The sequence below is a fragment of the Lepisosteus platostomus genome, chromosome 23 (genome assembly GCF_059453375.1).
Source record: "Lepisosteus platostomus isolate fLepPlt1 chromosome 23, fLepPlt1.hap1, whole genome shotgun sequence".
In the NCBI taxonomy this organism is placed as follows: Eukaryota; Metazoa; Chordata; class Actinopteri; order Semionotiformes; family Lepisosteidae; genus Lepisosteus; species Lepisosteus platostomus.
This window is the reverse complement of record NC_142633.1, coordinates 11,822,170-11,848,568: the sequence shown is the minus strand read 5'-3', so window position 1 is coordinate 11,848,568 and position 26,399 is coordinate 11,822,170. Positions and strand designations below refer to the sequence as shown.

The 26,399-nt window shown below is 43.0% G+C and overlaps 1 protein-coding gene and 1 long non-coding RNA gene across 3 annotated transcripts; one reads left to right on the top strand and one right to left on the bottom strand.

The window, feature by feature from the left end:
- Positions 1 to 562: 562 nt before the first annotated feature.
- Positions 563 to 6,283, bottom strand: LOC148642041 (uncharacterized). The gene is made up of 2 exons (XR_015929528.1): positions 6,108 to 6,283; positions 563 to 790 (listed from the first exon to the last, which is right to left on the bottom strand). It is a non-coding gene; the product is annotated as an uncharacterized LOC148642041 (long non-coding RNA).
- On the top strand, positions 4,688 to 19,382 carry errfi1a (ERBB receptor feedback inhibitor 1a). Of its 2 annotated transcripts, none has more exons than XM_088616745.1 (4): positions 4,688 to 4,895; positions 11,103 to 11,302; positions 11,852 to 11,934; positions 14,440 to 19,382. In XM_088616745.1, exons 2-4 carry the CDS (start codon positions 11,151 to 11,153, stop codon positions 15,564 to 15,566), a joined length of 1,362 nt encoding a protein of 453 aa, XP_088472871.1. In that variant the 5' UTR covers positions 4,688 to 4,895; positions 11,103 to 11,150; the 3' UTR covers positions 15,567 to 19,382. The 2 variants fall into 2 exon arrangements, with proteins under 2 accessions (XP_088472871.1, XP_088472872.1); XM_088616746.1 differs by lacking the exon at positions 4,688 to 4,895 and adding an exon at positions 10,513 to 10,608.
- The last annotated feature ends 7,017 nt before the right edge of the window (positions 19,383 to 26,399 follow it).

The following is a 26,399-nucleotide window of genomic DNA, read 5'->3' as shown; positions in this document are numbered from 1 at the left end:
AAGCTACAGCACCACGAAGGACAGATCCTCACAGTGCGTAACCGGCTAATCTGTAGTTTCTATTTCACTTGAAGGGCTTGTGAAATACCAGAGGAATCCACAGATGAGGCAAACCACATCAGATTCTCAAGGGTTATCACTGTGAGAATATATTGTAGAGCGATCAAATACTGTATGTAGCACCGTCGTCAGTTCTCCAAAGTTTTGATGTATGTAGAGTGCACTGTATTCCTTTTTTCTCTGTTGCTCCTACTCTCCGGAATTCTCTTCCCACTTGTGTTCCTACCCTTTCTATGTTGGAGTCCAAATTAAAAACCCACCTTTTTTCATTGGCTTCCTCCTAAATGTCAGGGTTAGTGATAGACTAATGAATAAAGGTGGGTTCCGAGCTCGGACTGTTGTTGTTCTATTTGCCATACACCTATTTATGGCTATTTCCAAGCTCTGGACCGTCCAATTTGATATAGTTTTTGCAGCTCTTTGTTTTTATTTGTTGTAAACATTCTCTTATAATTGCACTGTTTTTTTTTTGCATCTAGACATTGTGATTATTGCATAAACATTTTGTTCATTTAAAACACCTTTATTTGCATGCATTTTCTTGAAAGATGGGGTACAAACTGCTTTAAATCTAGGCCGTGCAGTCTGAGTGGTATGCTCCCAGCAGGTGCAGATCTACGGCCAGCTCCCTACAGGGCTCCAATCGGCCAGCCTGCTGCCTGGCGAGCTTTATAAGGCAGTTCCTGTGAGCTCTGACATCACGCAGCCCCAGCGCGAGGGAGGGAGTGCTCTGTAAGACACAGGGGAGGAGGAAAGTTCATGGCCAAACGTCTTTCATCAACAGAGCAATCTCAGCTTAGGACAGCCCACGTTTTTTTTTTCCCTTCGCTCTTTCTTAATATACTTATAGGTGTCTGCCGGCACAAAGATTACACCACAACTCAATCGCGGGGTTTAATGCCTGTTTCTGGCGCACACACACACACACCCAATGCACACACGCACCCACACTCAGAGGAGGCGTACACGGCTCACATCCTTATCCCACACACACACACACCCCCACACACGCCCTCGTGTACTTACTCAGACCCACGTTTTCCTGCCAGCTACAACTGGAAAAGCGGAATGCGAGAAATGTGCTTGAAATTATAGAAGGGGATTAGTGAACGCTTTGCTTGTCCGCAGACAAATTTCCAACGATAAGGCGGAGAGGTCTGAGGTGAAGACATTCTGCAAGTCTTTACCAACTGCTTCCTGAGTACATTTCATTCCCTCCATCCTGTGTAAAGCTTACAATCCCTGGGCTTGTGAAAACTGTGCATTGACTGCATGTTTTGAGCACTGTTTTCTGGTCCAGTTTAATATTAGGTCCACATTCTGTTACTTCTGGTGCTGTTAATAGGTAATGTAACTGTTTTTGTAGTCCTAGCAATGCCACACATTTCAAGAAGAAAAAGACATATCAAGTGTGCGAAAGTGAACAGTGACAGAAACAAATGCTCTCTGACGTTAACTCTCAACGCATGTAGGCACGCACACGTACGACAGGAATACACACAAAGAGGTGAATTTGCCAAACACACCATGTCTGACTAATGCACTGATCACATCACCTGCTCCCTGGCCTTATCAGTGTGCTTCCAAACTCCCGGTGAGGGATTCGTTTGAGCAACAGGCTGTGGTTTCCACAGGACCCGGCCGTGCTGAACACGAGCCAGCGAAACAGTCAAAACGACCAAAGGAGATTGTAATGGAGAAAGACCGAAAGCAAACTGGTATGCAGAAAAAATCCTGTATTGGTTAAGTACTTCATTTAGTTTTGCAAAAATAGCTATGAGATTTTTCATTTTATACATCAAATATAAAACAGACCTCTGACAATATGTTTTAATTGCTCAGCCATGTTTACTTTTAGACACTTGACTGCCTAATTAAGATGAATTGGATTATTATGAAGTGTATTCTTCGCACTCTATTTTTCCATCCTATATATGGTATTTTTCTTCTGCCTGTCAGATACAGGATTAAGTTGTGTACATATGGGGCTGCTGGTAAACAGCATGGTTTATATCAATCTGATAACGAGCCAGACATAGTGGGCTCCATCCAGGCACCTAAGCACATTAATCTTAACAAACATTTATCTCTCTCTGTGTATTGTTGCCTTACATATTATCTCCACTATTTCCTGCACTGCCTCTCCCTCTCAAACCATCTTTGTCTCTGCCTCCTTCTCCTCTTTGTCTTGTTGAAGGCACTGAACAGCACACAAAACATTCACAACTGCTATCCCTTTCTTGTAATCGAGGGTAAACAGATTCCAGCCCACAGAATGGTCAGGGTGGTTTTTATAGTCCTGCTGGCACCACATGGCCTTGTAATAGCGGAACCAGTAATTTAAGGCAGGTTAAATGCTGTGCTTGTTTAAAATGTTGTGACTTAGAGGAGCAAAAGTTGCAATTAGGCAGCAAAATTTAGCTTTTAATTTTTGTTTACTGGAAAAATAATAACAGACTGATTCTTTCTGGAACATATATACAAGCAATCATATCTTTTCTCAAAGGCTTTAACAAAGTTGTGCATTTTACAACTCATGGGTAAACTGTGCTGCTTAATTTCAGCTTTCCCTAACTGCAGATATACAGTACCAAGCTGCCAATATTAATATGGTCACACTAAACACTAAACAGGTTTGCTATATTTTTTCCAGCGCCTCACTGAAACAATGACTTCAGCATTCCAAATTCTTTCTTTAAATAGAAAGAAACTTTAATTTTTTTAAAGTAATCTCTGTCATGTTATTCAGCTTGTTTTGGGGGTTATAGCGAGTAACAAGATAGTAGCCATACTAGTACCCCTTTAAACTGTGTTTGACCTACAGAGCTATACTGAGAGCTGTAAAATAAATATTGAAACAGCAAAAACCTGCATTCTTAAAATGCATGCAAAATACACATTTTTCATTAATACAAACAAGGGCATCTACATTGATGGAAGACACAAATAAAGTGATAGTACAAGTGCTTATCTTAACAAACTCTTAATGGGAGGCCTGTTATTTACCTGGAGTTAATGGATAATAGTGCTGTTTTCCTGAAAAAAGACCTGATAGGAGAAGGAACACTGACACTCGAGTACACTCTGTGCCAGTCTGTCTTACTTACCTGATGTGCAGCACGACCAGTTGCAGCAGGATTTGAGCTCCGTCCCTGCCAAAACTGACATTTAGGCAACAGCTTCATTTAAAAACCACATGTTGCCACCATGGTTAGACCTTTTGAACAGGGACTGTGTCATTCATTTTCACTTGCATATAAAAACATAATCTCCAAATAGTGCAGATTTCGAGATGTATATATTTTGCTTTATAAAACAAGCTGTTCTAACTGGGGTGTTGGATCATGCATCCATCTCATGAAATGGGCTTTAAAGATTCTGTACAGTACAGGTACAGTACTTAAAATATTACCCCATTATTGTAATAAACGGATTTCATTCTACAGCTGTACAGACCTCAACATGCTTGAATCTACGTTTTCTTCCCAATAGTCTGTGGTTTTGAGTCCGAGTGTAGTATTGTAATATGAGTGTAATATTGAAATTGCTCTTTGCAACATGAGCGCACATGTGTTCCGTCACTGGGCAAGTGTCAGAATTATTTTTGACATTAGACGATATGAAACCCTTCCACCCCATCATAACGGAATAACAGAGTGAACAGAGTAACAGGATTTCTTTAATCTGACTTATTGAAGTCTCCCTAAGCAAGTGGTGAGAGGCCGTCCTGTGTGTTGTTCATAACAAAAGAAGAACAGTTACAAACGAAAGGATGTCATTCAGCTTATCCAGCATGTTTGGCAGTTAGTATGGAATTGATCCCAGCCTCCTCATCCACCTGTTTCTTGAAAGAAGCCAGGGTTGGTTGTGTGAGTGCCGTTGAAGATTTTGATGACATGTTATCGGGTCTCCATGTAGTTTTGATCAGTTCATCAGATCCAGGCTAAAAGGGTCTGTTACACAATTCTGTAAGTTCACAATACTTCTGGAAACGTGCTTCAGTAACTACTCATGTATTTCTTGTACTGCTTGGGTTTTACTGTGGTTTTCTACACAAAAGTTACAGAATTCAAAAAGGATCTCATTTTGTCTGTTATGTATTTATACACTGTGGTTTTTCTATGTCTATACGTGCCTATTACGGCTTTAATGAGTAAGAATCTCAATATTCTCAATTCAGAGTTTCATCACTGCTGCAGCCCTACTGGATACACAGTCTCTGGAGACAAGGGGAAGAAGCAGAAGCGAGATTTACATTAAATGAAATCTCGTAGCTGAGCTACATTACTGAATTATTTTGGAGGGTCTGTATTTATTTTTAAAAAATCTGCCTTTCTTTTACCGTGTTTCTGTACTTTGTAGAATACGGTGGGTTTTTAGTGAAAACCCTCCATTTATGGCAGTGCTTAAAATACGAAAGAAATAATAAAAAAACCCGATTATTCAAGTCATCTATTTTCAATTGCCGGTGAGTCCAAAACTGTACAAGGTCGCAGGGTCGATGTTCCCACTCTCTTTCAAAAAGAAGTCTGAAAATGACATTTTCGTCTAAAATGTTGATGATGTCTTTAAGTGAAGGGGCGGAGCTGGATCTCAGAACTGCGCTCAGCGTATAAGAGCAAACGCAGAAGGTTCATGAGCTAGTGTGTTTTTCCCAATTCTGAATGTAGAGGCGGTGAGGTGTCGAAGACTTGTATATTCGGTTGGCTGTATTAGTATTTAAGGTAACAGCTGACAGGAACTTCTGGATACAGACAGCGTCACAAGGGATTTACAGATTATGCGCTAACCCTGGCGAAGAGTGAGAAAATATTAAATACTACGCGGTGTGTAAGGTGAGGATTTTATAATTCGTCGGACTGGGTTCTTCGATGCTATTCGAAAGCAGCGCGGTGTGTAGCGCACTGTAGCAATATGCAGATAGAAGATTATGAAATACAATATATTATATACTGTGTGTATATATACACAAAACAGCAGTTATTCGTGTAGAATAAAGTGTACAGTGTCAAACGCGGTACACACACACACGCGCGCGTCATATTGTAAATTCCATTTTTATGCAAATGGCAAAATAATTTTATCTCGATCAAAATGATTTTTCTTTGAATTATTGTAAAGTGCCTTCACAGTAAGGGATTTAAATTAGATAGTCGAATACAAAAAAATAATAATAATTGACGCCCTAATGGTTAATTAGCTATATTGTTAACAGAAGGTAGGGGACAGTTCTTAAGTCATATTCATCATGTGCATACAGTATAGCTACCCCTTTGTGTGTTTAAGGCACGTATGCCTCTTATTTCATCAGTCGGCGTGCCATCGAAAGAATGAATTGTTAGCAGATAAGTGATTCGTTCCTGACTCACGCTGTGAGCCGCTCGGATACAATGAAGAGCGCGGCGCGGGCAGGAGGAAGCGAAGCGTGCGCCCAGGTGCGCTGGCGGCGCAGGAAGAGCGGGTCCGGTTGCTCGGAAACCGCTGTAGGGTGAGGAAAAGCAAGGTGTGTGTCCTCTGATTGTTCCTGTTCTCCTCGCCTCTGTTTCTGCTGCTGGGGAGCAGAAAGTGCTTTTGTGACCCTAGGGGCATCCGATAGGCTAATTTAGATTAAAGCCTACAGAACTGTTGCATTGGTATGTAACGCCTTATTTCATCCTTGAACTGAATTTCTTTTCGAAATGAGCACGTCCAATGAGTGCCACATTACTAAAATGCAGTAACCCACGTGCATACCTGGGAGAAGTTACTGTGTCTCGGTAAACTGCATCAGATTGCTTAAGTGTTGCGGGTAAGCTGTCGTTCAGCAATTTACCGGTTGCAGTAAAAGTAGGGACCGTAGAAAAAGGTCCCCTGATTTTTGTCTCTCTGTGTCGTTTGTGCGTGACTGTAGTGTAATTCTAGTTTAACAGCTAGATTCAGCAGACCTTTTGTGGGGATTTTCTCCTACTGCTTTGAATGCTCGCAAACATTTGCCTTAAAACCGTCGTTAACGGGTGAAATTGTGCAAAGTTTATATGAAGCAAGTACCGCGACTTTATTGCACCTACCCAAATTCGGCGTGATGCACAGCAAGCTCAGGTGGGCTGTGTGATGTCGGGTATCTCTGCGTGTACGGTATGCTTGTGTAAAGCGACGAGCTGGAAATGCATTCTAACCAATGACCAACCCAATGAAGAGTGCGGGGTGTGCACGCAGTCACACACAGTACGTGCTTTCTGGAAAGGTAAATATGCTTTCGACACATTGTACCCAGGTCCCACGTAGTTAATAATAAACGCTTATCAATAACATTTTTGTTGACAGCTATATGAGGGTCAATATAGTGGGCATGTGTTCGCCTGCTGCAAGGTCCTCTTCAGCGATCCCAGCAGCGAAAGCCGCGCCACGCACGCAGTCCTGTTGGTGCACCTGTTGCGCGGGGAAAGGCGAGCTGAATGAATGGGTCATTGTTGGGTATCGAGTCCCCCCTAACCCCCCTCCTAGCTGCTGTGCCCGGCTCCGTCCAGGGTAGAGTTGGGTCACGGCAGCAAATAAATGGGCAGCTCTGTCTGTGCGCGATCAGTTTCTAAGACAACGGGTTACAGCTTTCCAGTCGTTTCACCTAATACTGGAAAAATTGTTTCGTGCTTGCTGGTTCACTGTGCGGCTGACAGTCTTGCTCCGTGCATTCGTGACCTGGGGTACCGGGCAAAGAGCCGCAGTAAGAGTCAACGTTTAGTTCTTTCGGTTTGTTGGGGAAAAAAAACCCCGACAAAATCTTTTATGCTTGAAGTTGCATGCCGTTGTTTGCTGGTTGGGATGTGTTATGGTTGGTTTCGTCAATATTCCAAAGACATACAGTTAACCTCTCCCCCCCCCAGAAATTCAGGTATGTGCTTACCTACTGTACGACGGTGTAGAAATAAACGTAATTTTGGAGGTGCAAAAGCCCTGTCAGTTCAGCCAACGCGTTGTAACATTCTTTGAAAACACTTGACCAGTTGTAATACGTTCATTTTCATTATTTATACAGACAAGATCGTGCAAATTCTTTTCGTTTTGACGAATTTTATCAAGGGAGCGCAATGCTTTGAAAAGGGATCTAGTAAAGGGTAGTATTTAGCTGTATTATAATAAAATCCTGAATTGCGTAGAAGACGGCGAGACGTGCGCCTTTCATTCAAAAAAGCCTTTTTGTCCTGCTGCACAAAAAACAATAGCAGCAGCAGCAGTAGTAGTAGTTTGGTGTCGGTTATGTAAACTACATTAATTTAATGATTTTACAATGCAAAGGAATCTGATTGCATTTACTTCCAGATAATAAGGGGGAACCATTAAATAAGGTGAAACTCTTGAAAGAGATATAGATATTTTTGCAAAAATTGCATTGGAACATGAATTTAGAAATTCTGGTTCATGTCATGGGAACCAGCAAACATGTGTGCTTGACCGCTGAGGGCTTTATAGTCTTGTTAAACCGTTTTAGCTTCTCCTTGTCTCTAATGAGCTAGTGATTCGTTGGGGATTGGTTACTAGTTAAACTGCTCTCACGGAAACATGCAAGAAGGAACAGAAAGGCTGCAGAATGCATGATGAGGGGTGTTGATCTGAGAAACCAGTAACCATACTGAGAGTTGCAAGATTGGGGGGGGAAACCAGTAGTTTATTGTTTTGACACAGAAAAATGTGACCAAGCCTCAGCTCAGTTGCACACAGAGGCCTGAGTGACAAGGCTGGGTGTCATGTGAAATGGCCTTGGCTTTCTGTTTCTTCCTCTCCCAGCATCAATAAACATTGTTGAAAGGGAAGCTTCTAGCTAGCAAATTGTTTACTTTTTCGGAGCATTGCTCTCGCAGCTTCCTGTAAAAGCCTTCCAATGGGAATGTCTGCTTTTCTCTGATTGTACCCAGAAAAAAACATCTATTCTGGATACCCAAAATAGACTACATTTAAAATTCTTAAAACCCCTTTGAATAATCCACTGCTCAGGGGTAATGTACGTGCATCACATTCTCAGAAGGCCCTTATGTCTTCTGTTTTGGAGTTGAATTTGGGCAATGCTGCGCACGTTCCTTTAAGAATTACATTTGACGGTTACGAGTCTGCAGCCACAGTGGAAAAGGTTATTAAAAGAGCTTGCATGTTCAGTCATTTGGCAGCACAGTTGGCTGCATTTTCCTATTTGTTGTGGTAGCATTCTGATTAGATGTGCATAATGTAGCTGCAGTGCGGCTTTGTCTTTCCAAAAACAAATTCTTCTCGTTATCTGACTTCAACATCAAGGCATGGCTGTTCTTGTGTCTGCTTGTCATGGGCCGGTTTTCGGTCACAATGACGTGCAAAAGACGTGTAAACCAGACAGACTAAAAAAAAAACAACACGATTTGGTCCCCAACAATAACTCAGGTTCACAAAGAAATAACACACTTGGAACTGCGTAAACAATGTTCTGCCTTGTGTGCTGAAATCGTGGATCATATCTAATGAAGCATGTGCTAAGCTTGGAGGCTACAGCACAATGCATATCGGATTGCATCTGACGTATTATAGCTGGCGTCTTGTTGGAACTGTAGGTTTATCAGTATTGGCTTAATAGTACAGCCTGCAGATGAACCTGTTTTTTTTCTTCTTTGCAAAACAGTTTACGTAACTTAGAAAAATGAACACGGCTGAGATGGACCATGGTGCAGATTTAATAAAAAATGCAAAATGCTGCTCACCTGCAGATTTCAGCCTTAATGCCACCAAGTGTCTTTCTGTGAAAGTCAAGCAAGAAACTGAAAGCAGACAGAGGTGCAGGTTAGTGCTACAGTCCTGGCATGACTGGTTGAAATCGGGGCTGTTTTGCTGGCTCACTGTGACTGGGACTTCCCAGGTGGTGGAGCTGGAGGCGAAGCACTGCCAAAAGATTGACTCTGAGTGGCTGATGTGCCCTAGATCTCACCTGGCTAACAGTGATGGCAGTACATCACTTGTCCATTCCCCTGCCTGGCACCGGACTGACGGAGGGGGAACAGAGACGATTTAGCCATGAACTGTTTCAACTTGGGAGGATTAGGACACAAAATAACTTTACAAATGTTTAATGATTGGTAGAGGCTTGACTGTTTTAAGTTCATACAGGCCTAAACTCGATCCTAAATTGTCTGGATTGTACCTGCTCTCATTGGATGTTAAATTGGTTAGAATTGTGTTGTGCCTGTGTTTAGATGGTGCTTGTCTTGTGTCATCAGCCCCATGCTGGAAGTCAAGCACTAGAATAAAGGAGCAATAAAGGTTTATCTGGAACAGATGGACTGTATGTGCGATATATTGCAATAGCAATTCAATTAATTATTAATTGATGCATGCTTCTTTCTAGTGCAATTACAGTGCTTACAAAAACCCTTTTTAGATTAAATAAAGATTTTGTCACTTATTTACACAGCTGGAAATGCTGGAGTAACCTGGCTTACAATAACCAAGCCCTGGTAGGCAAGATATGCTTTGTAGACTTGTTCTAGTATGGAGGCTTGAGATCTTTCAGTGTAATGTCCCAGTGTCCAAACATTCTGTTTCTGTTTTTTCTTGTTCTTTTCCAAGTGTTTAATTTACAAATTTATATTTTTATTCCTCTTTTATCTCTTTTTGAGCCTGTATCATATTGCATGAAGATATAAGTTTGGATTCCGTATATAACCACGAATGCAGTATCGGGTGGCAGAATGCAAGGCCTTTTACCAAACACGACTCCTGGTTTTGCAGCCTTACACGGGAGCCGTTTGTCAAGGAGTAACTTGAGAATGTTTTGCGACTCGGGGGCCTGTTGCAACACAGAGGATTTTGCTGGTGGCTCAAAAAGAGCTGCCTTTTGTTTGCATGCTGGGGACGTTCTGTCCTCTTAGTGAGCAGGAGGTTGTCAACACCGATGACACTGATGGTGAAGGACGCCCTTCTGCATGGCTCAGTAGTCCGATCGGAGTTGCTCTTGTGCACCGACAACTTCTTGTTTTCGTCGATTTTGATTGTGCTGTATTTTCAGTGGAGTAAAAGAAATCCAGGTCTTCTCAAATGGATTTAAGCATGCCTCCAAATTCCGGCATGATGTTTTCAATCATGATTTGTGCCCAGCAGAATAAGGGAAGCCTCTTTTGTCTTTAAAAAAACGAAAACAAACACTGACCCTAACAAAAGACACGTGCTCCCTAAGAATGGTTTCCTTGCATTCCAGGGGTGTGCATGTTCCACATGTGCATGGTGTTCACATATCGCAAACCCTTCAGCTTCGATCAGGCGCTGCAGCCAGTGTGGGTGGTGGTGTGGGGGTGCAGGCGTCTCAGAGTGCTGTCAAACCGAAAGCTTGTCGCTCCAGAGTGCGCGGAGCCAAGCAGCGAGTTGCACAATCGCTCAGTTGAAAGCGGAGACAGAGGGCCGGGGTAAAAAGGCTGGGCCGCCTGGCAGGGCTGGAAAAGGGGGGGAGTGGACAGGGGTGGGAAGGGCTCTTCACAGATGACCTCAGGGCTTGTGCGCTTACTAGGCTGCAGACAAGGGCTCTGTGAAAAAATGTATACAGAGGTTTGGTTTTGTTTTGTGAGTGTTTTTTTTTTTACTTCTGACCGGGAAGGAGGCAAGAAAAGTCAGAGGCGGTTGATTGGCTGAACCTCCTCTATAGCAGGAATGTTTGCCCTGTCTTTGTGTGCTTTTATTTCTTTTGTGTGTGTGTGTGCGCGCGCGCGCCTAGACAACTTGGAATGTGCAGTGTTCTTCTGCATCGCTGTGCATTGCACAAAACAATCACGCTGTATGTTTGACTCTGTTGGACTGTTTCTTTCTTATTCCTTTATTCGTGAATCTAAAAGGTTACTGAAAATTCGCAGATTTCTGTACTTCATGCACATTTGTATGCATTTATTCCTTGAGACATTAATATAATTATTAACCTTTACATAGAGTTTGTAGTCGTAAAAGTCCCTGGATTTCTTTTAAAGACAGGGAATGTACAGTATTTCATGATCTGTTTTGCTTTTTTAATTTAAGCGGCTGGCTGTTGCATAACTAACCCCCCACCTCTGTATTTCTTTAAGGTATGCCAGCAGCTGCAAGTTAGGAAAGCCGGGAGTTTCTTGGTTTGGATGCGTCCTGATAGCAGCTGGAGTATGTCAACAGCAGGACTTGCTGCCCAGGAGATACGTGTGCCTCTGAAGAGCCCTTTCCTGCACAGGACCCATTGCCCGAGCATGGCCAGCACCAGACCCTACTGGGACCAGCACAATGACCTGGACAAGTGAGTACTGACGCTGCTGGGAGAGCAGTCATTAAGGCATACACGTAAAATGGGGAAATTGTATTCAGTAACGTATACAAAATACTAATTGCGTAGCTGCTTGATCTGTGTGTTTTGTGAGTTCTTGGTGTTCACTTGCCATTCCTTTACTACTTTGTTTCAAATTTCTTGCACAACATCAGGATATTATCCTATCTGCTGCTCGCATACATTTCAGCTGTTTCATAGACTATATCGTAATGAGCTGCAGCATTTTTTGTGCACAGATGTAAAATACAATTTCTCCTAAATTCAGAAAGATGTGCGCATGCAGCAGGTTGTACATTTTTTATGCATTGAGCCAAAGTCATTTTTTGCATTTGAATCTTCTTTATATGTATACCAGTTGGATTGCTAAATATGCATGTGATTGTGTCTTTGGGCATATTGACTTACAGACCATATTTATGATCTGAGTGTTTTAAAATTGAGGCTTTATTACAGGGGAGTTTACTTAAAGATAACCTGCGCTGTGGCAACTTAGTCACTGTGCCTTCCCTTATTTTGCAGCTTGTACTTCAGCCTCGATCCAGCGTCATTAGGGTATAACCTCAAACCACACCAGCAGGTCCCTGTGTCTCTGAGCTTTGAGAGTAAGTACTGAAAGAACATTCCTGTGCTGATAATCGGCTCCACACCCAGACAGAGTCTCCTGTTGGGAGTGATTCCATACTCTCCTGCTTCTGGTTTGCTCAAGCTTCAGGAACTCTCCACCCCCACACAGACACAAATATACTAGGAACCCTCACCTACCAAGCTGTCTATTTATAGATTTCAGTGCATAAATGTTTGTTTTTTTCCTTCTTTGTGTCAAGAGTTTGAGCTGTGACAAAGTGTGGAGCCAATGAATAGTATTATCCAGCTCTGTTCATGGTGTTTTTATGCTTGGGTGATATAGCAAGCTTTACGCCTAATAATGCTGGGATTTATTTTGAGTGCGTTAATAGGCTTTTTTAACCAATCTCCTTCTGGCCATATAGTAATCTGCATCATTCAACCAGGACGGTTTCTTCTGGTGAAGTTTTTATTCAATGGCATTACCAGTCTGTGGGTGGGTGTTGTGGGCTTGGCAGCCTTCTTCTGCTCTAAATATAACCCCTGAGTGTATTCTGCGTACAAGGGAGAGGTCACCACGTGTTTGTCTGGTCAGCTAGTTTACTTGCAACTCCCAGGCACTGTGGCAAGAGCTTTGCGGTCACTTCAGAGCTGTGAGCAGCTTAGAGCTCTGAAACTTGGTGAAGCCACAGGCTGGCAGAGGAAACCTTGCAATGGTTTGCTTTGTAACACTTAGAAGCTTAGAAGTTTTACTTCATGGAACAGAGACTTGATGGGAATACTGGTTTCCTGCTTTGCAATCACGCAGATACTCTGCCTTTCTGACCTTTTTAATCAAGCAAAAACGCCACGAGTGGTGGGGGGGAAGGACTTAAAACAGACAAGTGACAAGTACATTATCTTCTGTTACTAAATATGGAATAGTTTGTCCCCTGTTTGCAAGGGTGGCACAAGAATGTGCTCAATTTGGATGTGCTTTTCAAGGTTGAAAGCCTTTTTCCTTGACGGCGTCAAGCTGGGAATTAAAGGGACATAGTTGCAAGGAATTCAGACTAGAGAATTTGAAAAATACTCAACAGCCGGCCCATGGTGATCTTTCTTTATTTGTTCAATTGTAATTTGTTCTGACCTTTTTGCTTCTTGCGGGTTGTGTTCTGTTCTAACATGGCTGGATCAAACAGGGCCCTGTGAGTGTCTCAGACAGCTTTTATTTCAGGCCAGCCCCCTCCCTCTACGCCCATGGTGTAATCTCAGGTTGTCAAGTATGTTCCCATTCATAGCTTCAGCCTGTCTAGAGACCCGATAGGGCCGTGTGAATTATAGGACTGTTGACTGCAAGTGGTTATTAAAGAGGTCACAGGCTATAGGAAATGGGTAACATGTATATAATTGGAAAAAAAAATCCAACCTGTGAATCCATTAGAGAAATAATTGCCTCATTTCTACAGGCAGAGTTCTTTGCATTTCAGTCAACGCAGAACAATTCTCTTGTGGATTACAGAGGGGGTGTTCCTTCAGTTCGTTTTTAATTAAGGTGTTTGGAATTCCCGGGAGAACTAAGACGTCGTTGAATGTCTCTGTTCTAAACCAGATGGTTTGCTTTTTCTTGCCTTGAGCATTCAGGTCAGATGTTAGAAAGATAGCATTCCTTGACTATTCTGACTGCTCCTCCAATTATATACTGTAGCTCAGCTTTATTTAGCTTTTAAATACTGTGTATTTATGCCTGCTTGGCTAATGTTTTTTTTTTTTAAATCAAAATAGCAGCATCTGATTTAGTTGGATAATTGAAGGAACAAACCTTGTAAGGATATTAAGTTATGCCGAAATGACCATTTTTGTTGTTGTAGCCAAATTGGACTTCATTCCAATAACTCGCATTTCTTTTACTGTACCGCCATTGTGTTAAGAACATTATCTTCTACAATACAAAGTTACTTTACAGCAAAACTCTTTAGAAATGTGTCTGACAATAAAAAACCAAACGAAACACAAGCATGTTTTGAACCTTCCCCTTGATGGCAATGGGGATTCATTTGGTGTAAATTGCCTTGAGACTTTCCATTAGTGTAAAAGCCATAAGGGCCAGTCAATGCAGAGTCAAAGCACGAGGGAAAATCGTGGCTTTCGGCAGTTTGGTCTGTCTGTGTTCCTGAAAGTGGTGGCGGATGTTGTTTAAAAGTACAGAAGGTTATGGGAAGTTATTGGAAGATAGTGCCACTTATGTCCCTGATAACCGATTCCTGAAATAATCTCTCGCCATCCTGTTGTGGCTGAAAATACTTTAATGAAGAAAATAGCCAAAGTGTGCTGTTGTCTGTACTCTGGGCTTTCTGTGCAGTGTAATCTTTTGGTATGCGATAAGTGTGTATTCTACTTTCCTGTTTTTTGGCAACAGTGCACTCCTTCACATGCTGAGAAAATAGACCCTGAATGCTGTATCGGGTGTATTCCTTGGCCATAGATTACATAGAGAACAAATTATTTTTCCTGTCTCGGCTAATCAGTGCTTTTCCAATCTTGTTTTTTTTTTTGCTCAATAGGGCAAAACAGTCACCATCAATCCCCGCAGAGCCCTGGTGCGCAGCGCCTGCCGCCCAAGAAATCTCGCCCTTCCCAGCTCGTCCTGCCCCCCTGCACGGACCCCTTCTTGTCCAGCTCTCCGGAAGGCGACCAGGTGGTCCCCTCTTTCCAGAGGCTGTCCGTGTACGAGCGTACACCCCCCCACACCCCAGGGAGGGGAGCCAAACCACTGCCTCCCCTTCCGGGACCGCAGAGCGCGGATCTGTCCTCGGATGAGGCCGTCGACAGCGAGGTGGAGTTTCTCACCAGCTCGGACGACAGCTGCTGCCTCGTGCCGGAGACCTGCTCTAAGCCCTTAGCCTTCCGGTATGGAGTGCCGAGCCGTCGCAGTTTCAGAGGCTGTGGGCAGATCAACTATGCCTATTTCGACGGCCCCAGCGGATCCCAGATCCAGGAGCAGCAGTGCCAGGAGGAGTCCGAGCAGCAGCAGCAGCAGCAGCAGCAGCAGGCAGCCGCCAAAGACGGCGCTAAACAGCAGGACCGTCCCCACCGCCGCCTGCGCCGGTCCCACTCAGGCCCGGCGGGCTCCTTCAACAAGCCTGTCGCCCTGCGCCTGTCCTCCCATCATCCCGGCCACGTCCAGGACAAGCCGGAAGTCCCCCCCCGCGTGCCCATCCCCCCCCGCCCCGCCAAGGCAGGAGACTACCGCCGCTGGTCGGCCGAGGTGACCTCGGGGGGCTACAGCGACGAGGACAAGCCCCCCAAGGTGCCCCCCAGGGAGCCCCTGTCCCGCAGCGGCTCTCGCACCCCGAGCCCCAAGAGCCTGCCCACGTACCTCAACGGGGTGATGCCCCCCACCCAGAGTTTCGCCCCAGACCCCAAGTACGTCAGCAAGGGCCTGCAGCGGCAGAACAGCGAGGGTTCGCCCGCCTGCCGCGCCCCCTGCATCCTGCCCATCATCGAGAACGGGAGGAAGGCCAGCACCACCCACTACTTCCTGCTCCCCCAGCGGCCCGTCTACCTGGACCGCTTTGAGAAGTACTTCAGGGAGGCCGAGGCCGAGTCGGGCGGCGGCGGCCCCAGCACGGACTCCAAGTGGGACTGCCAGGCGAAACGGAAGCACCACGCGCACGTGGTGTCGCCGTAACCGTGGCCGCTGGAGAAGGCCGCCCTTCGCGGGGCGCTGTCTGGGAGCGCCCTGCCGCCATCGCCCCCCCCCACCCCAAGCCGAAAACGTTCGGGCGGCTAGCGTCGTTTGTCCGCCTGTGCTGACCGATTTGTTTTCCTCAAAGCCAATAACCGCTTAAAAGTGGACACTTTTAAAAACAGCCTGCCAGACGGTTGTTTTCGTTTTCTTGTTTTCTCTTCATTTTACGAAATTAGTAAAGCATATCTGCTGGGAGGGAGGGGTAAGCGATGTACCAACAGTTTGAAGGGGTTTTTTCTTTTTCCCTCCCCAGAAAAGCAAAACTTGCCTCAAGACATGGATTCAGTATCTTGCATTTAAGAAAAAAAAAAAGTCAAAATGGAGTTATTCAGACAGTTATCTATTGTGGGGAATATAATTCACTCAGACGTTATTTTTGATATTGCTGTTATTTTTATGAATGTTGTATGAATATTAGTATTGTGGTGTTGACCTAGTAATGATACTATGTCAGGAGGTGTGACACAAGCTGGACTTGTGCCTTGCTCTTCAGTGTTTATTTCTCGTACGCAGCGCTGCAGATAAGTGTTTCCGTCGTGTGTGGTTTGTCAGTAGTGGCTATTGTACTGTACTTCCAGGCAGCAGCTTGTGTATGCTGTAGGAAGAGTCGGAGAGGGTCACTTTGAATTCATGAGGGGGCGGAAGTAAAAATTTTTTTTTTCTTTTCTGAGTTACTATGAAGGCAAAACTCATCATGTACAAAACCTGCCTTCCTTTGTGTACTGTATGTGCAGAATCCAGCTTCTGTGGCTGTGTTTGGAAACTGGAGTACAGCAGGAGTTCGGCTGTTCTCCTCGTACCGAATGCCAGACAGAGTGGTTTCTGTGTGTATAATGAGGGAAGGGTTGTACAGTGTGTGTATGTGTGCGTCTGGGGAGTGGTGTATAGTGTGCGTCTGTCTGTAAAGGCAAGAACAGTGTGTTCCCGATGTTTGTGAGATGGGCTGAGGGGGGAGTAATGGTGTTCTGTGCATTGTGATTGAGTGTCCGTGCGTGGGAGACCAGCTGTGTGAGGACTGTGTGCTGTCTGTTCCGGATGTTCTAGAAAAGCCAAAATTTTGTTCTGATGCATTACCTGACTTTTTTTCTGCTATCATTTGCCCCCGGATATACTGGATAACTAAAGCAGTTTCAATGCAGGAGTACATAATACCCAGATGAACTAAAAAAAAAAATATGAAGGAATCTCTTTTCAACAAGTCTTGTTTTGTTTTTTTTCCTGCACAAAAAAGTGGATCTGTTCTGCTCATGAATGTATGTCATTGTTTTGTTTGTTTTTTAAATTGTCTGTTCTAGTCATGTCTGGAAATAAATTGATTATGGCTAACATTATCTGATCCATAATCACAAAATACTAGAATAATCCAATTCTTTCTGTTACCTCAATCTAGAACTAACTACATTGAACAAGACTGAGCTAATGGGAAATACCAGGCCAGTTCGGAAGGAGTATCTTAGCTAAGCCCTCCTTTAACTTCGACACGCATGGCCACACATTTCTGATTAGTGGATTTACAGTCCTCTTGGGTCTTTAGAGCCTATTCAGAAATGTGTATTTGCTCCTACTAATACTACCGTAAAGCTCAATCTTGGAAGTTTTTTTTTTTTTAAATACCATGTACTCTGTGGTTGTTACATTCACATTTTGTTACATTTTGACTTTTAATAATATTATAGTAAATTTTTTCCCCTTTTTCTTTTGTTTTCAGTTGATCTCAAATGGCCATATTTTATCCAGCATCATCTAGAGAGGAAAAGTTGGGAATCAGAATTTAATAGAAATAGAATCCATTATCCAACCATTGCAATAGTATTGGCTTTCTGAAAAGCCAGGTTTTATTCCAACATCAAAAAGACCACCTTCTGTAAAGTGCTGTCTGTAACAAGCACTGCATGTGCGTTCCAAATTCAGCGTTTCGAGGTGGGGAAAATTCAGAACTTTCCTTTAACAACCCAGTTTGTACATCCCATTTGTCCAACTGCCTCGCACCAAAGTTCTCATAGATGTCTGTGTGTGGTATCAATGCACATTCTCTGCGGTTTTTATACTGCAATATACTGGGGTCAATTTAAAGGGAAGATGGAGTCACTCAATCTTTCTAAGATCATTTAATCCAGCTCTTTTTACTACCCTTGCTGAGTGGATGTTAATTATATTGGTTTAGAGGATCTGGGTTTATCAACTTAAAAAAAAAATTAAACCCAGGTTACTGAACTGAAATGGCCTTATCTGACATGCGTAGCATTTCCTGTACATAGACTCCTGTCTGACTGTGATTACAGTGGGTGTGGTTGTGCAGACTTTGGCTGCTGGAAGCTAGAAAATACGTTTTCAATTTTATAAGCTCTTTTTGTTTTAAAAGGAAAAAGTGTCAAGCTGAAACTACATATGTAGCATTTACGTTGCCGATTTCAGCACGGATGTAGTAAAAAGAGGGCCCCGGGCCACTTTATTTGTTTTAGGAACGCATACTTCTGCTCGTAGGATGGTTGTAAGGTGTGTTTAAAAATGAATCCCTGCTTCCATCATCTTCTGTCTTCTGCACCCCCTCCACTAGCAGAGAAGTAATGTTACTGATAAACCACCTGATTCGAGGACGCCTCCTGTTCTGTTCTGCAGGGAATTGCACTGCCCTCTGCTTTGTGTATGATTTTCTCCAGGTACTTTTTATGGGCATGGTGTAACTGATGACAGGGGTGCCGCTCGGATTTCTTTGATAGCTGTGATCTTTGTATGGTTGGTAGGGCAGAAGACCATGTGGGGTCAGGTTTGCCGTTGTCTCCTAGGTGCCTACTGTAACCTCAAAAAAAAAATCACATAGGGGTAGCAGCAGCAGCATCTGCTTACAGATTTTTACTGTTTTTGATGGCGGTAGATCTCTTCAGCTGCAAGGGGATTGTTCTTGCTCAATACTTTCCATAATTGAAAAGGAGAATCTGTTTAACCTGCCCTTTAGTTTCTCATCCTTACTTCAGCACGTGGACCCTGTTCTCAACTGTTAGCTGACCTTTTTTTATCAAGAGACGTGATCCAATACATGAGTGTGATGAAGATGTCACTCTTGTGTGATGTCTCAGTGATTCTAGAGGAGCATTGATACAAATTCAGGACATTGCTGCTGCACCTGTTCTGAATAATCTGTTTCTCATCACAAGGGTTTTGAAGGGTTTTTACCCCCATAAAAAGATTTAGCAGATTAAACGTGTTTAATTCCCAATAAAAGTTACCTGTACTATATTTATAAGTAGCTTGAGGATCTGTGAAAGATTTTCAGAAAGATGGCAGTGAATTGAATAGTACTGGAACTTTTATTTTCAAATTAAAATCCTTCAGCCTTTGTGATCTAACCCCAGAATGATCTATTACATTGGAGATTTAAGATTATATTTAATAAAAGCACAGTTGTAAGCCATCTACATCATACATTTATGCAAAGATAGACATGCTGACCGGATAATATATGTTTTTGTCGTTTTTTTGTCAGAAACTTGTTTACATTTATAGAACTGCTAGATGTGAATTATTTAATATCTTAACCTATTTACACGTCTTACTAAAAATACTTAAATGAAGGCACGTTCATCATGAATGAATTGACATTCTCTACTGTGTGGTAAAAGCAAATGCACTGATATTACAGTATGTTGTAATGTGTACAGTATTTGACAAAATTCCTTTTGTCATATTGAAAAATGTATGTTATCCATAATACTCTGTTGTCTATAAAAACAAAAAATAAAATTACTTATTTATGAAGCCATGGGCGTTTGGGATTCTGTTGCAGTTCTATCCATCCACTGAAATTTCTACTCAAATGATCTAGTTCAGGGTCATGGGGGAGGTGGAGCCTATCCCAGCAAGGCAGGTTACACCCTGCATGCATCAGAGGGCACAGACACAAACACGTATACACTCACACTAGGGCTATTTTTCCCACAAGCCAATTAACCTGCTGACATGTCTTTGGACTGTGGAAGGAAACCCATGCAAACATAGGGAGCACTTACAAACTCCATGCAGATAGCTTTGATCCCAGATTAGATTGAACCAGAGGCCCCAGCACTGCAATGGTAGCCACTGCATCACCATGCTGCCCTTCTGTTGGAAGTTCTTAATGTATGCACGTGCAAAAAAATCACTATTTGTTTTTTAAATCGATTTACTGGGTGTCTTTTTTTTGTCCCATGTGGATTGTCCCACTTGCACGACTACCACATTATGCCAATTGTGTGATCCACTTAGTGCGTTATATTTTCTTAAAAACTCAGAGAGCGCATTTCTGCAATAGAACTGTGGATTTTTCCACTGAAGGAACATCAGTTTCTCACACTTTAAAAATCACTTGTCACATTGGGCCTCGAGTAGTAAGTGCAGTTACATGAAAGTGGGCAGTCCAACAATTTAAAAACAAATTTATGTGAAGTTGAAGAGCTTCAATGAAGGACAGAAGATTGCCTACTATGGGATAATAGAAGAATGATTACACTACTGACCATCAGTTAAATATGTCACCTGCCTTAACATTAGGAATCTCTCTCGCTTAGCTGGATGAAACCTTAAGAAAATCACAACCTGTTGTACTAATTCCCTATCAAAACCTGTAATCTCTACAAAGAAATTAAGGCATTTTAATATAAACCGTTATTTATTAAAGATTATAGGCCTGTTAATTATTTCATCGTGTCCGAAATCTGATATCTGAAATCCTTAAAGGAAAGTATGCAGCAGGGTTTATGACCGACGAAAGACTTAGTCTGCAATCCTCTGTCATTGTAGAGCCAACCACTATGGCATTTTACAGCTATATTACTGAATACGATGAGCACAAAACTCGATTGAGATTTTTTTTTCTGAAATCTCTTGCTTCGGCGAGGTGTGTTTAATCCACTTGATTTCACAGCGCTTGGCAGTGTCTCTTTCTGTCTCTGCTCTGTTAGGTCCAGGTGGACTCCCCAGCACAGAAAAACCCGCAAATGTTTCTGGTTCTCTCCCTGCAGGTGAAGCAGGCATGAACTACCTCCTGAGGAAGCCTCTGTTCTGATGGCACCAAAACAGGAGTGCCCAGCCCTCTCAGGTATGAGACACACACAGTTTCAAGTATGACTTGTGGTCACTGGTGCTTCCAAAAGCTGTTCTATCCTATAACAAAATCACCTGCAAACGTGTTGTCTTTAGTGTGGCAGTAGGCACCTGGCCTGAAAATAAAACATACAATTGCATGAAGCAAACCAAATTATCCTAATATAGACAAAAAGGTCATTTCTAATTAGAGATACTTGGTTCTAGGCTGTTTTCAGGCAATATTTTGTTTTCCAAAGAGATTTACTTTTCGTGTCGTCTCAAATTACAATGAGGTGGCAACAAAGGAAGTAATCCTGTTCACTCCTGATTCAGCAGTTGAAGATTTGGTTAAATACGAGTTCTTCACGTGAGACCGTGACCCCCTAGAGAATATAGGGTTGTCTGTCTTCTTGCTTCAGTCACCATCCAACACCATCTATTGTGGGTGAGTTTACTTCCTCAGCAGTTGCTTTGCAACAGTGTAATGCATGACGTATTCAGGAGAACCCTGTTTAGATCCTCAGCATGTGACAGTTAACTGACATGTTGACACACTACCTCCATGAAATAAACAACAGCTTTTCTCCTTATCAGTACAGAAGGGATTGGGGGAGCTGGGTTAAAGTCAATAACAAGGCCTGGGCAGTGCAGGAGATTAGCAGACACTGAGACTTGGTGTTCCTGTTTTTACTGATTACTGTGTTTGACAAACCCATGGCCAAGCCTGTTTTTTTTATTCTATAGGGACCCTTGTTTTTCCATCAGCCTTGGCCACAAACCTTTACAGCTTGTAAACATTGATTCTGAACCAGCTGTCTGATGAGAGCAAACATCACCTGTGCAATCTAGGTCACCTCCCAGGAAATTAACCCTTCCAGCAAGCTGCAGCCTCAACAACAGCATGGAGTGATAGCACAGGGCTTTTAGTACAGGAGCAGGGACACAATTGCTCTGCCATTACTCTGCACAGTACCTTCCATTACTTCATGAGAAACAAGACCAGCAATGGACAGAAGGACTAATTTTGTATGTATCATACACTAGGTACAGTATAAAGGAAAACACATGTATTTGTTATGGGACTTTTTAGGCGAAAAACCTGCATAGTAAGATATGCAGATTCAACACAGTAAACCTGTTCAAGAGCTCTGTGAGCTAGGCTGGTGTTATATTACAAAGGAGAAAAAGAAGCAGAATTGCTTCATTTAACAGTTAAGAAATGCGCCCCTGTCTGGATTTCTCACTTGTAAAGGCAAACAGTAATTTTCAGTTGAGTTTGTTCTGTGGGACAGGAGTGAGATTTACTGCAGTCATTATGATTATCTTTAGTACTATTAATACAGTGATAGTGGGGTACCTGGTCTGTTCAGGCTCAATCATGCTCTCAGACAAGCATAAAAGGGTTATTAGTTTATTTCCAGTTTTACTGCCACATTAATCTGCGCCTTTCCCAGTGTGGGCAGCCTTGTCACTAAATTATAATCTGCCAACCGAACAGGGCACCCAGCTCAAGGCAATTCGCCCACAGCACTTAAACTGAAAGACATTACAGTTTCTAAACTGTATATTATTACACAGCATGACAGTACAACAGGCCTTCAATGAAATGAAAGAATACTTTGAAACAGAAACTTGTGTAAATTGACTACTTTTAATTAGCAACATGCTTTAAAATTGCTGTAGTGAACACCTGCTCATTGTGGGCACAGTGGGCAGCAGACAGCCCCTTTAAACAGATGAGCTGTTTCATACAATAGATCTGTGATTCTCAACCAGTGGGCTTCGATCTACCAGTGGTCTGTGAGGTGCTCTCTAGTGGGTCCTGGAGTTGATACATAATGAGCAGAAGTGCACATTAGGCCAGCATTATACAGAATATAGTATCAGTGATCATATCTTACTGTACCCATCTGGGGTATGGTGGTAAACAGGATTAATTACACTCAAACTATATTTTGAGCCCTCAGTCATTTGTGCTAAAAACACTAAGCTTCTGGGTTTCACAGGATATTGAGCATGGCTCACTTGATTGTCATCAATTAGAAACCGATGTGTTCACAGTTGTTGTTTTGAAATTTGGAGGGGAGAAGGGACTTTACTTTTAAGTAACAGCCTCCATTCAGACAAATGAGTGTTTTCAATGAATATTCCTCTCGGTCACTGCAGGCAATCGTGTTTCTGTTGCCTTTCTCTGCCATGTATCTGTGTGAGTCAAGGTTTTCACCTGTGCCTGTTATGAAAACAGAGTAGGTGTAAGCTGTAAACAACTTTAAATGCTATGCTCCATGTCAGCCTTTCTCAAATTCCACTCCAGCCTGATCCATTTATTTCCTAGAGACAAGCCCAAGTATCTCACTGGAGGTATGCAGTGTATGTGTTTATGTGTGATTATCACTGCAAACAGCTACTGTACATATTACTTTAAATTCAAAATGCCCTGTATAACAGCGGTATCATTACCTTCCTGCAGTTCTTCTTGTCAGGCTGTGCCTGCAGTGATGTTAGTGTGCAGGTCAGGTCAAGGCAAGTCAGTTCCAGCAAATCCTTAATTATTTTAAGGGTATTTAAGGTAATAGAAGTGTCAAGCTCTGCTGGTCTATCTGGTCTGTCTTTTCCAAATCTGCACCCACAGGCTGTATCTCAGCTCACACCTACTCTGGAGCAACCCTCACTATTTTATTCAACATACCAAATCTTGTATTTTAGTGTTTTTATGTTTTTCAAATTTATAGTGCATGTGTGAGCGATTGATGTACTGTTTATATTGTGTTCTGCATATACGGGGCTTTTTATACAAAGATGCAATGCAAGATGGATTGATGGAAGTGGTGTGTTAAAGGGGAAGAGCATTCCCAATTCCTCAGAGCCGTTATTAAATCTCAGTAACAAAATACATCAATAGGTGGTATCGCAAAATTTTATGAATTTCTAATTAAGTGTAAAATCGTGAACTTTGTACTGTGGTATTGTAGAGTTGCCATGTTGTTGCAAACCCCTGGTCTCGCCACAGCAAGAGCGAGAGGTCACATTAATTGTGACATGAAGTGGCCCTTCCTGCTCACTAGTCCCTGGAAGCAAGTGAGAAACATGGTCCCCCAACAACATTAATTATTGTGAGTGTATTTGATTTAGTTGGCAGGTTGCTCATTTTTTGCAATACTATCTAAAATATGTTGCCTTGTGTCTGTTCCATGAAAATATTTACTATTAATATAGTAGCAAAATTCACTCAATGGTCTAAAGCATGTTCGCAATGTAATAGGGTTGTTTTTGCATCATTGGAAGTTTTGTTGCCTCGTTCTGAACTGTAGATGATGAGGGCAATATGGCACTATGTGTATGTTTAAACTTTGTTTCTGTTGTGATGTAAATTGGGGGTTGTACAGGTTACCATGTGCTCGGTATAGTTTCATCGTGCACTCATCATTGCTGATTCGTTATAACCCCCAAATGGAAAAATAGCATTGCAGTTCCCCTTTAAACCGAAATCCAGTGGGCTGCATCCTCAGTCTACTGCCTCCCAAGATGTCCGACCACACAGCAGACTGAGATAGTTCCTTCTTATGTTATATCTTTTTAAAACAGGCAACTAATGGTAGGGTGAGAAATCATTTTGACCGCTACTTTCTCCTCTTTGTAATGTGGATCTAAGTTCTTTTCGCTTGTAAACCGCATCGTGTTTGTCTTCGTGGAACAGCAAGAAAAACTACACTTCCTGCCGAACCACAGCAGATCTGCATGTGCGTAAGCTTTTGGAAAAAACATCAAAAACTGTGCATCACACGTCGTCCACAGGATCTTGGTGAAAGCCGGAGAAATCATGGTACCGGACATGGCTGTAGCTATGCTAATGGAGAAAGCAGCTCTCCCCAAGACGATCTCAAGATGAGGTGGATTCCAGCCTTCAGCCTGGGGAGCTCTGGAGGATACAGGTCTGTATCAAGTGTAGGTGGGGGCACATGGGGGTCTTCAATCAATGTGCTACCATTCTTCTCTGTAATAGCAATCATTCACTCAAGGCTCAGGGGGAACACTTAGAGGTTACTGCTCAAGCCATGTGGGCTTGTTTTCCTCGGATGTTCTCCCCCTCCTGGCATTCCCAGAGCAAATCCATCTTTTCCTGGAGTTATTTCTCTTGACCAGGGATCTACCAGATGAACACATCAACCCAGTGTATTTTCATTCTCGGCTGGCTCTGAACAATGTCAGCCCAAACAGACTTTACTAACGGGAGCGCTTTGCAAATCGGTGTGGTGACATGGTTGGTGCCTGTAGTTATCACAATCCCGCCTGCGGTTCTGTAGGGCAGGGTTGCTCTCCACAATTCTGGCGTCTTACTCTTCTCCAGAGATCCAGGTGATGCTAAGATGACACCATCAAATTAAGCAGTGCCTAAATTAACTTAGTGCCGAACTTTTACAGCATAAATACAGTTGTTTGGGCTTGACAGCTCTTTCCAGCAGTGAGTAGGTTTCAACAGCATGTCAGCCGGATCCTGACCTAAGCAAGTCAATCCTCAAAGCCTTGATACAAAAGCACAGGCCCCATAGGCATTGCGGTGGCTCTGTGGCTATGGATCTGCACCTGTGGCTGGAAGGTTGCTGGTTCGTATCCCATGGCAGGCAGAGGAATCCTACTCCATTGGGCGCCTGAGCAAGACCCATAACCCCAACTGCTCCAGGGGCGCCATATAAAAATGGCTGACCCAACGCTCTGACACCAAGCTTCTCTCTATGTCGGTGTGTCTCTTGGAGAGCAAGTTGGGGTATGCAAAAAGACAAATTCCTAATACAAGAAATTGTATATGGCCAGTAAAGTGATCTTATCTTATCTTACGGAGGCCACGTGCCCTCCTGTCTGCCTTGCCTGAATCGTTCGTGTGTCTCTGAGTCTGCTATTGGGAGGACTGACAGTCTGGATTAACTCTAACTGCCACCCCTTTACTGTTCTTTAATCAAAGGGTCATGAGGAAACACCCCCCCCCCCCACCCGAAATTAGATGTGCTGGAATTTGAATGTAGAAACTGGAGTGTTTTTGTCAGAGCCAATTGGGTTTCACCCGCTCCTGGCTGAGGGCCAACCTCCCGCCTGTAGGACGAGGAGAATGGGACCCCCATGCAGAGGGAGAATTGAACACAGGGCTGACTGCAGAGGAGGAGATGGGCTGAAGGAGATAAGGGGCTGACGTATAGTATTTATACTTTTCTTAAATTGAGGAAATGATCATCAGGAATGATTATGATTTAGGACAGCTGAGGACAATTGCACTTGGCTATTGCTATTCTTCCCAAATGTTTTCTGTAAACTCGGTGTAAAAACCACAAATATTCTTCTTGGCAAACATGAAATGTTATGATTTGAAAACAGTTTGCTTTATCTTTTGTTCCGGGGGTGGGGGTGGGTAACCTTCACTCCCGTGATTTTGCTAACAAGCTCACCTGAATATAAGATTGAGAATTCATTATTTTTATGATTAAAGTAATGTGTTTCAGCACCATTATCTCTTTAACAGAGGGCACAATGAGGAGGCGTAGTTCTCTGTGGGGTTGTCAAGGCAGCAGTGGAGTAATCTGTCACACCCAGCTGACTCCAGCATATCCTGTCTACAGAAAAGCAGCTATCTGTCACCTGTGACTTTGACTAACCGTACTTCCTTCATGTTTCAGCGATCTTAGTGTCTGTTTCTCATGAATCGCTAATCGTGGTCTAACA

Coding starts and splice junctions, on each gene's coding strand:
- errfi1a (XM_088616746.1), top strand. CDS start 10,528: ATGACCTCAGGGCTTGTGCGCTTACTAGGCTGCAGACAAGGGCTCTGT. Junction 10,609..11,102: donor CAGAGGTTTGGTTTTGTTTT/GTGAGTGTTTTT, acceptor TATTTCTTTAAG/GTATGCCAGCAGCTGCAAGT. Junction 11,935..14,439: donor TGTGTCTCTGAGCTTTGAGA/GTAAGTACTGAA, acceptor TTTGCTCAATAG/GGCAAAACAGTCACCATCAA.